At 46.9% G+C, this 10,998-nt stretch overlaps 1 protein-coding gene across 1 annotated transcript; it reads left to right on the forward strand.

The window, feature by feature from the left end:
• Nucleotides 1-5,749: 5,749 nt before the first annotated feature.
• FNDC10 (fibronectin type III domain containing 10) lies at nt 5,750-6,451 on the forward strand (the record flags this gene model as incomplete). Its single annotated transcript, XM_084300086.1, has 1 exon — nt 5,750-6,451. One exon carries the CDS (start codon nt 5,750-5,752, stop codon nt 6,449-6,451), a length of 702 nt encoding a protein of 233 aa, XP_084156212.1.
• Nucleotides 6,452-10,998: the final 4,547 nt, after the last annotated feature.

The raw sequence follows: 10,998 nt of genomic DNA on the forward strand, positions 1-10,998 counted from the left end.
AAATGACCACGAGCCAGCACGTGTGTGTGTGTTTGTGTTCATGAATGACCAGATTCTCTTCCTGGTGCAGAGTCCCTTCCCTGTGACCCAGCTCTGCAGCATTCTCCTTGCCAATGGATGGTCAGTCAAACCTTGCTGGCAGGACCCAGCTGCAGCACCCCAGCAGCACTGCCCATCCTCAGGCCCTCAGCAGAAGGTATCAGGCCACGTCCCGGCCTGCATCTGCCTCTCGGACCCACAGCATCCATCTCCCTCCCATTCTGTCCAGCTTCTTTTGACTCCCCCAATGTCCACGTGGATTTCACAGAGCTAGGATAAATGATGCTGCTTCAGGACAGGTCTGGTTTTTAATCAAGTTGGGTACTCCTAGTGCTTTGTTGATTCAGTAGATAAAGTCTGTGGTGCTCTGCTTTACTCAGCCTCCAAAACATGTCTGGCTGCCTCAGCCAGACAGAAGGGATGAGTCAGCTGGAGTCCCTGGAACTTAAAATGGTGACAGCTGAAAGACTGGGCTTCGTCATGCCATCTCCAGGCCTGGGACATGGCTTCATGTGAGCAGGGCAGAGCTGTCACATCCCCACACCATCCCTAATCCCTCACCACCCTGTGCTCTGGGGGCTCACTCATCCAACAGCTTGTTGGTGAAGGTCCTGATAAAGACTGCAGGAGAGATCTCTGCTCCCTGTTTGCATTTGACTTTTTAATGCCTTGTTTTGGGGAGTATTTTGTGGCACTTCTAGACACTTGGAAAAACAACATTTATCTCCCAATAAGTTTGGCCTTTTTCATTTCAGGCAATATTGATTTTTCTTCCAGTGCTTCTAATGGAGCTTGAAATTAACATGTCAGGGGTTTCTGGTTGTTCTGTTTTTATTCTGCCTCTGTTTCTTACCAGGACAATCATCAGTCTAAGTCAAACTCCGGGGTTGCCTGGAGTAGTTAATGTGGTCGGCTCTGCTTGCAATGTGTGAAAGCAACAAGAACAGTGTTTTCCAGCTGGTTCCCTTTCTAGAGCTGCATTGTCAGGGCAGCTGGGTGGTGCTGCTGGCTGTTACAGAGGCCGGGGAATCATCTCATTAGGACCTCACAGACCTGACCTGCTGCTGGCTGGAACTTGGAGGATATAGACGTGCACTGAGACCAGGAGAACCTCGCTGTGACAGCTTGGAGCAGTGTTCCAAACCCCGCGAGAGCACTGACCTCCTCCTGGGAGGACATTTGTTCTGGCTTTTCGGGAGCACTCACAACCCACTGAGCTCACTGTGAGATTGCCCAAGGGACCTGAAATGATTAACGCTGCGTTAGCGCTTTGCATTGCCAACCTTGCTGCATGATGCAGCGCTGCTCAGCCACCACTGTCAGCTATAAATAGCTCGGTCAGGATGCATTAGCTGGAGCTGCTGCTATCTGTTCAGATGCATCCGCATCAAAAATGCCCCCAGTGCTCAGGTAGGTAGCTGCGGTGTTATTGTTTCAGCGGAGGATCAATGACAACACCGTCTGTGGCACGAATTTCAAGTCTACGTGCCCGAGCTGCCCCAGTGGGAAACGCAGTGCTGCTGTCTGCTGAGCTTCATTCACTCCTGCTCTTCCATGCTCCTAGCCTGTGGCTGTCAGAGTGCAGACTTTTGGACAGCGAGTGAATCAAGAGCTGGAAATAGAAGCCCGGGAGGGTGAGACCACGTGCTGAGTCAGACTGCAGGAGCTAGCTACAGAAGGAGGCAAATTTGGTGCTTTTGCGTGTCTGGGATGAGTAATCCTCAGAGCTGACTCGGAGGGGACTGTAGCAACTCAGCCCTAAATGTAAAGCTCCCTGCTGGGGGAATGCTTTAGCAACCATATGTTGCGTGCTGCCCTTAGCAGAGTGTTGAGCATCCCAGCTCCGGGGCTTGTCTGCTGTGGCTGTGTGCAAGACGAAAATTGGTGCAGTGCTGCATAACCCCTTAGCTGTGGGTGGTGGGTGCTTCCTTGCCTGGCCTCCAGCAAGTTGCCCCCATTTTGGTACAAGTTCAGCGCTTCCCCTAACGGGAGACAATAAACCCAGTGGGAGGGAAGCAGGAAAGCAGAAAAAGTGTTCACATGGAGTCAGTGCTGGCAGACCAACTGAGCCAAAATGTGTGTTTTTGTTTTTTTGCCTTTCTTACATAAATAATTATCTTTTGCCTAGAGACACAGTGCAAAGCCAAAGGATGCAGTGCAGGGTAAGGTGTGGCTAACCTGGAAGGCTGTTACAACTTTCTGATGGGTTGCTCTTTCCTTTCCTTTGGGCTCCCACAACTTGATGCAGAGGAGATTTCTGTAAACAAATGCATTTCCAGGGTTCACGTGGTGGCAGTGGTTTGGCCACATCTTTAGTCAGATGATGGGAATTAACAGTACATTCTGTGCCTTTATAAATGAAGGCAGAGATGAGGAAAATATGCCTATCAATTATTAAATTGTTAGGCTCGTTACTCATTTACATGGCATTTTATAGGGCTTAGAATGTGACAGGAATGATATGTTTTCTTGAAGGCATCTGAAACAGTTGGAGGAGAAAATGCCCCAAATGCTTGCATGTTGTAGGAGGAACCGTCTGCACCTCCACAAACCAAGAACATCCTCTCATTTATATATATATATGTGTATATATATATATATATATAAAAAAAAAAAATGACGTAAGAGATTACCACTTGTTTCTCCCCATGACTGGTGATCATATCCTATATAGTTTGAGTGTGGCTGTTGGAAAATTTCGCGATTAAATACAAGTCTAACATGGACTGGTGGAGCTTAGGCCTGCTGGGGATGTGTGTCCTTCAGTTCTCATTCCTTCTTCGTACCTTGCAGCAGCACACAGCTCTGACTCAGCCACCATCTTCGAGCTGTTTTGTGTTTGATCACCTCTGGAGCGAGGCCTGCCGCTTCTGCTGACCTTGGTGTTGCTTTAGTGTTAGTGGAAGTCAATATACATGAAAAGGGTGAGGCAGGTGTTAGATCCCTGGCAGCGACTGGGCTGGTCTGTAACCTGGAGTTCATGTGAATGAAGACAATGTGGAGATGGAAGGAATATTTGTCTAGATCGCTTTTTATTCAACACAGATGTCTTGTTAATAAAGAATGAGAATACAGGTGTACCCTTGCACTGCACGCCCCTTGAGCCAAAAGGTCCCAGGATGACCGTGATGGCCCAAGGATGACTTTAACACCTGGTGCCAGATCTCCTTGACCACTGAAATGATGGTAGCTCTGGAATGCCGTCTGCTAGGAACAGCAGCTGGGAGAGCTGCACAGGGCTTAAGGAGGCAAAACTGGCCTGGTTTGGATCCCTGCATCTCCTGAACACCCTGCACTGCTCAGAAAGGGCCAACAGATTGTCATTCCTGCATCCTTGCTGGAACTTCCCCAGGTAAGTTGGCCTCAGCCACCACGAAGTGCCTTCAGCAGCACAGCACCTCCTCATGTTCTGTGATCACCAAGTGTTTTCGGAGGAGAGCACCTGGTACTACGCTGTTAGCATCCTTTTCTGTGCTGATCTCATTTTCCATAATATCAGTAGGTGCTGCTCAGTATCAAGAGATTTCTAACAACTTCCTGTAGGGTGCCAGAAATAAAAGAAAAATCTCTGCATATGTCTTTTAAACCAAATCTAAACTATTTCACAATACTAAATATTTTTTAAGTAAATATTTTTAAGAAATTAGACACTTTGAAAAGTCTTTCGGCCAGGAAAAGGAGTCTCAGTATGAGGCCATTTGGTCATGTTGATGCTCCATGCATCTAAAACCAAAACTATTTTAACAAGTTCCACATTGCTCCAAGTTACACTGAATGTTCTAAATAACAGCTTCATTGAAGTCCAAAATGTATTTTTTTTAATTTTTTTTTTTTGGGGGGGGGGCGTGACTGTGAAATAGAAATAGGCTTCAGAATCTTACTTTTTTATTTTAAGTTTATATCAGACAATAAACATTTTTCATTAAAACTTCCACAGTTTCTGGGTTGCTGTGCATCTCCAAGTAGCTAACACCATAGAAGAAAAAATACACCAATGCTTTTAGGTATATTGTTGGGGTTTTTAACAATATAATGTGATAATCTTTCTACTTCCCAAGGTTAAATGTAGACAAATGTGTATGTTCTGCTATAAGGAGGAATGTTCCATCTGGTCTTACTGCCCTAATGGCTTTTCCTTTCCTTTGTGTGTAGATGCCTGTTTATAATATTTACTTTTGACCCTTCTTTTTATTAATTTATTGCTTGCATTTTTGTTTTTACTAATCTGTGAACGTTCCTGCTCTGCATTTAACAAACACCAGTTTCTCTCCTAGTCTCTTTAATTGGATCAGAAATCAACACCACCTTAAAGATCTGGGCCGGGGCTGCAGAGACATTGCTTTCGCTTGGCCACGATACTAAAAACATGCGGTTGAACTTGCTCTTTGTTCTGCAAGCAGTAGTTAAAACTGTAATATGTACCTGTGTGTCCACTCCACTAAAACTGTGGGGAAGGAAGGTGGCCAGGAGACGGCGGTGGAGATCCTGTGCACTCTTCTTGCACTGTGTGTCTTGTACACTAAGACCCAAGAGATGCTTCAAGTCTTCAGAAGGGTGGTTCTCTGCTGCGGTCTGGGGAAACCTTCACAGATTTTTCACAGAAATTTGCAGAGGTCGTTTTGGGATGGCAAGACATGGTCCTTTCCCTTCCAAAGGGTTCTGCAAGAATGTTGAAAGGTGGCTGCCTGCATGACTACATGCTCCTAAAACTACATGCTCCTAGAAACTGGCAATTTGGGGAGAACAAAAGGGAGGAGGGGTTAAATTAGCTGTCACCTGTTTCCTTTTTTAATTAAAGTAATTTTTATCAGAGAATGTTGTCGATGCTGTTAATTGCAGAGAGTTTTAGATCCTTAAAGTCGGTCATTTTGTGAGCACTAAAGCTTAGTTAAATGCCATTCTGTATTTAGAGCAAAGGGAGAGAAGCATCCCAGCTTCCAGCAGGATTTATGGTCGTCCACAGCTTTTTTGCGTGGATGGAAAGTAAGCAGCTCAGAAGCCAGGAATTAAAAGCTTTCAGGACACAATGTGAAACCTCATCAAAAACATGAGCACACATATCCTCACAGTTATGGGCATGCAGAATGAAATCTGCAAACTGGAAAAGACAGGACTGGGTGCAACTTTTACCAATTTAACTGAGAATTGTTAGGGGCTGTTTGGGTGATGTCCCTATTTCTGCTTCTTTCAGTAGCCGGGGCTCTGCTGCTTCCAGGCGTGGAGATCCATGGGGGGCTGCGTGGGGTGGTCCAGCTGCAGCCAGGAGCTGCCTTAGGCCACCCCTTACACTGAACCTCTTTCTCCTTGTCCTGGGGGTGCCGAGACCCCCCAATTTTACCCCCGCTAGCAGCTGGGCTGTGGGAGATACTGGTGGTGATGCTGCTGAGGTGCTACAGGGGGTCTTTCTCCCTGAAATTTCCCTCAGAATCTCCCCCCCCCCAGGCCTCAAATCGCTCAGCAACCAACAAAAACAAGAGGCAGAACCCCCTCAACCCCCATTTCTCTCCCACCCCCGGCTCCCCCGGGACCCTTCTCCGGAGCCGGGCAGCCGGGGCCAGCCGCAGCCCCGCAGCCCGGCGAGAGTTAATGGCGGAGCCGCCTCTCCATTGGCGGCCGGCGCGGCGGCTGCGGAGCCCGGGGGCTTATAAAAGGGGGGCCCCGGAGCCGGCGGAGCTTTGCCGAGCCCCGGCTCCATGCCGAGGCGGCCGGCATGCCCAGCCCGCTGCCGGCCCTGCTCGCCCTGCTCTGCCTCTGCGGGCCGCCCCCCGCCGCCGCCCCTCCGGATGAGCAGCAGCAGCAGCAGCAGCAGCAGCAGCAGCATCACCAGGAGCAGCAGCAGCAGCAGCAGCAGCCCTGGTGCCCCTACAAGGTGCGGGCCGAAGGGGCAGCAGCAGCCGGCCGGCTGTGCTTCCGACCCCCTGCCCGTGGCTTCCAGTGCTCGGCCCGTGCTTGCTTGGCTCACCGCTCGCCCAGCGGAGCCTTGGTGGCCAACGCGCTGCGCAACGGCAGCGTCCTGCTGCAATGGGCCCCGCCACGGCCCGCCGCCGGCCTCCGCGGCTTCGCCCTCAACTGCTCGTGGGACGGCACCTACACGCGCTTCCCCTGCGATAGCGTGGAGCTGGGGGCCTCCTGTCGCGACTATCTGCTCCCCGAGGCGCACGGCGGGGTCCGCTATCGCCTGTGTCTGCAGCCCCGCTACGCCCCGCCGAGGCCCGCGCCGCCCGCGCAGTGCGTGGAGTTCCGCGTGGAGCCCGCCGCCATGAGGGACATCGTCGTGGCCATGACGGCCGTCGGCGGCTCCATCTGCGTCATGCTCGTCTTCATCTGCCTGCTGGTGGCCTACATCACCGAGAACCTCATGAGCCCGGCCGGCGGCGGTGCCGCCTCCTCCGCCGCCTCGCGTCGTGCGTGAAGCGTGGCCCCGCAACCCCACCATGGCCCCGGGCTGCTGCTGAGCTTTTCTTGGTTCTTCTTCTCTGACAGAGAGAGAGATTTGGGTCTCTGAGCTCTGCTCCTGCCGGTTCTGCTCACGGCGTCGTTGGAAGCTTTGGTTGGATTTGGGTTTGGCTTTGCCGGGCTCCTGGGATTTGGGGTTTTCTCGTGTGTTTTGGAGATCGTCATTTGCGTAATGGGGGGTTTGCAGCCTGAGCTGTGCTCAGGGGCTCAGCCTGTAGGATCGCAGTGGATTAAAAGTGAATGGTGGCAAACATCCACAAGTGCCAGAAAAAGTTCTGCTGCTAGGAGCAAGTGACAGATCCCACAGAGGGCCCGTCCGAGAAGACTCTCAAGAACATGCTCGTTTTAAGCCTGCGCTTAAATCTCCTCGCTCCAGACATGCACTTTCAATTAATTTATTTATTTTCCCAAGGGGGAGCATCATTTAAATCCACAAGAGAGAGCAAGCCCTGTGCAACCCCACAGCCCCACAGCTAGCTGTGTGTTTGATCCAAAGCCCACCTAAATCCCCCTGATTTATGTGGGCTTTGTATCGTGCCTTATGCTGCTCCCAGGTGTTGGGGGCTGGCAGGGTTGCATGACGGGGTGAGAGCCCTTTGAGCGACCAGAATGGTGGTCCCCACAAAAACAGATGAAATTAGTAGCGGATGGAGCTCCATTTCATTATGGAATTATGAACTGATGCTTAGGTATAAAATAAGTGCAATGTAAGCGAACACCCATCACTGCCCTCTTAAATCCACCCCCTTTTTTTTTTTTTTTTTTTTTTTTTTTTAGGAATGCCACGTGCAGCCGCACTGAGGTAAAATCATCTGGAACACAAAACCCACTAATGTTGTAGCCGAGTGTTTTGAGCATAGGAACACTCATCGTTAACTGCTCACTCAATGCTGTAGTCAATAAGGTTTTAGCCATATTCGAGTATTAATTCTCTTGTGCCTTAGTGTTGAGAGTTTGTCCCATTTCTCTTGGTATATCTGTTCCTGTAGTCTTCATAGACAACTGTATCTCCCCTCGTGTTTTTGTCTCTGAAACTGGTGTGTTCTTTTGTTTTTGAAAACAAACTTAGGCTGGTCAGTACTTGAACTTCAATATATCCATAAACTAGAGTCAGTTACCATCTGAGAGCTGGTGTGTTTAGTTTTTATTTAGTGCTGTTTGTATATAGGTGACTGCTGTAACAGACAATGACTTTGTATCACTTAAACGTACCTAAAGCAAAAGTAGGGGAAGGGCTCTTCTGTAATGGGGTATTGCTATTAAAATACTTCAGTTTCCTATGTGATCTGTGTAAGTGTTTATCACTGGTGAATAACCCATGTGCTTTTCTTTTGTGAAATAGTTTGTGAAGTATAAACTTGCTATTAGAGGGTAAATACAGAAAGTATATGCAATCCTTAAAAAAAATGCAGTATTTGTACTAATCATAATCCCTTCAATAACTTCAATAAGCGGTTAAGGAGCTGAAGGACTCTATTTCACCAGGCAGAAATACCTGTTTGTTATTCTTGCTTTGTTTGCTTTCTCACATGCAGCTGACTCTAAATTTAACAGCATTCTCTTTTTATTTATTTGCCTGTGTGCTTGATATAAGCAGCCTGACAATATCTAGAATCGCAGTAATGGAAGGACAGTGTCGTTCATTGTCACTGAAGGACAATGTCATATTTTTTTTATCGCTAAGGAGATTGGCTGCTCAAGGAAAAGGCAATCACGTTTTATTGTATCTAGTGGTTTAGTTCAGTGAATTTAAACACCGAGTGAATTTGGACCAAAGGTCTTTCAAAGGTTTCAAGTCAGTCTTTCCTGTAGCCAGTTCTGTACGGGACTGCTGGAGTGCCACTGATTTTGTATATCTCTGTCAGCCTCTGTCAACCAGTGTTACTGTTTTGTTCCTCATTTGTTGTGGACTGCCAGATGTGAAAATTAAATGTGTTACTGATGAGTCTTGTACCACTTTGGCATTGACCTTAATAAATTAAGAAAATAATGAAAAGAAATGAAGAAAATCACAAATATTGAATGGTTCAAGATTTGTTTGACTCACAAAGTGAACGAATATGGTCATAATGATATTGTATTGCCTAATGTAAAATTATGATAACATTATCAGAAATATGAAAATTGGTATTCTCTGAATACTTGATTTTTGTTTATGAGAGGTTTAGATCACAGGATAATTAGGTTGGAAGGGACTTTTGAAGGCCACCAAGTTCAGCCTCCTATTCAAAGCCATGCATGCAAACTCACTGAGCGAAGCCCATTAATTATGGTAGCCAGGTGTCTGGTTTTGAGTATAAATGATCCCTGTTTGACCTCTGCAGGAGCTTTGCCTTAGTTCCCAAATACTTCTTCCTTTGCCAATTCAAGCTACTTCATTTCTTGTGCAGCCAGCACTATTCATTGCAGTAATGCTGATGTCAGGAAACTGAGCACCACATCAAATTTAATTCATGGATTTGTATGTGACTATTTTCACTAAGACACCTCTGCACTTAGTGATAGGATATGGCTGTCTGCTAAAACAGCACCTTTTGTATCTACTACAGAAGTTATTTGTAGTCATCTCACATCTTGATGCATCTGCCTCTGTGGATTGCCTTGCAACTGCATGCTGGGCAGAGGAGAGAAAAGCAAGAGCAAAAGATGTAGAACAAGAACATAAATCCTGCTGGAGGAAATTCTGTAACTCTCTAAAGGATTATTTTTATCAGTGTTTTGCTCTCCATGCATTATAGATGGGATGTGGGAAACAACATCTCATAGCATCTCATTCATTTTCAGTGGGTTAAGTTTTAATTGGACACAGCTTGGTGTCTGGAAAAGAAAAGAGTGTTCCCTTTTCGTGTGTGTGACATTAAGCAGAACATCTTCCAAAGAATTGATAACTGGTAGTTTTGTTGATTTATTTCTTTTTTTCACTCTGTCATGAGTATAGAAATTCCTTACTTGTAATAGTGGGAAAAAATCCATGTCAATAGACTCAATATTCATTTGACTCGAACAAGCCTTTGTGTGCAACTGCAAGTTAAAGTAAGCTTTATCCAGTATTTGCAGCAATTCCCAAAGCATGCAGGGTGCCTTGCAGAGATATAATCAATCCTAGCCTGTCCAGGCAGCAGTAAAGTGGCAGTATGCTGATTTATAACTGCCAAGAAACTGGCCATTATGTACCTAATGCTTTAGGAAACAGTGGAGATCGCTTCTAAGGCAACTGCACAGTCTCCCTATTTCTATACAAGTACCTGGGTGTTAAAAATCCGTAGGGTGCACTCTTAGGTGGTATATAGTCTTGCATTTATCTGGTAATTTCCAGTACAAATATCAGGCCAGGTCCATTTCCGTGAGAGTTAAAGTGGAGGACGATATGCTTGTTAACAGGCTTGTGTGTTTTTGTTTTGTTTTGTTTTTTTTCTCTCTCTTGTCCTGTGTTAAATGTGAGGAAAACAACAGCTTAGATGGAAGCAGCTCAAGCTCAGCCTGACCCCTGCTTTGAATCTTCTGGAGGAAGCAGTTTGAGCCTTAGGCAAAGAATCTCTCTTCTAATTCCATTAGGGTACTTTCTGTGGTACATAAAAGGAAGGGATGCTCGGCTTTGGAGGTGCAAGTTGAAGCTGGTACTTTGCTTCCATGGAGACCTGGAGTTGAAGTCTTCGAGACTGCTGCTCTATTTCACCAGCATGATCCAAAGGAAAGGCTAGGAAGAGTGGGCTGAAAGGAGAAGTGACAGATAACAGTTAACCGTGTCACATTCCTGTTAAAGGCTGAGTAATTATAGCAGCGATGCTTGGATGGGTTTTCTTGCAGCCTTAGCCAGAGCAAATACACCCTGTCTGGTGTTGCTTTCAGCAGTATCTGAGGGTCATGCAAAGAGGTAAGGTGTTCTGAGCATTGAGGGAAGGATGTAGAAAATAACACAGCCTGGTTTAACTTCCACAAATTTCTGCACGTCAATCAATACACAAGGCTGGAGTCTTCACACAAACCTGCCCTCTCAAAGTGCTTGTGTTGACTCTCTTCTATTATTGGTATTGCTCTCAACTATCTGGTTGAGGCTGCTCGTCTCTCTCATGCCAGAATTGATCTGGTCCTTCCTTATCCTTTGCTCTTTCTGGTGAATTCTACCCCACTGGAGTAATGGAGTTGCCAAAATCACCCTCCAGGTGCCTTCTGCAAACCAAGAAAATGTGATTTCCTTCAGCAGGAGAAACAGCCCAGGACACTGTCTTTACGTGAGTTTAAAGCATTGAGGTGTACTGAGTAACATACCCTGAGGTGTCTCCAGTGTTAAGCAGAGGGAAGACAAAAGCTTGTGTGTAGCTCCTGCTTTCAAAGAGAAAGCTCCCATTTCCACAGAGAAAAGGGGGAAAAGGCTTTTGTGCAAAGTGCACAGTGTTTGGGATTGATCCAGGGGGTCAGACCCATTTACTTCTTGTTAGGGGTGATTCACCTCTCCATCCAAACCCATCTTGGGAGCTTTCCTCCATGGCCCAGCTCAGTGGA

The sequence above is a fragment of the Netta rufina genome (genome assembly GCF_964035555.1).
Source record: "Netta rufina genome assembly, chromosome: 22".
In the NCBI taxonomy this organism is placed as follows: domain Eukaryota; kingdom Metazoa; phylum Chordata; class Aves; order Anseriformes; family Anatidae; genus Netta; species Netta rufina.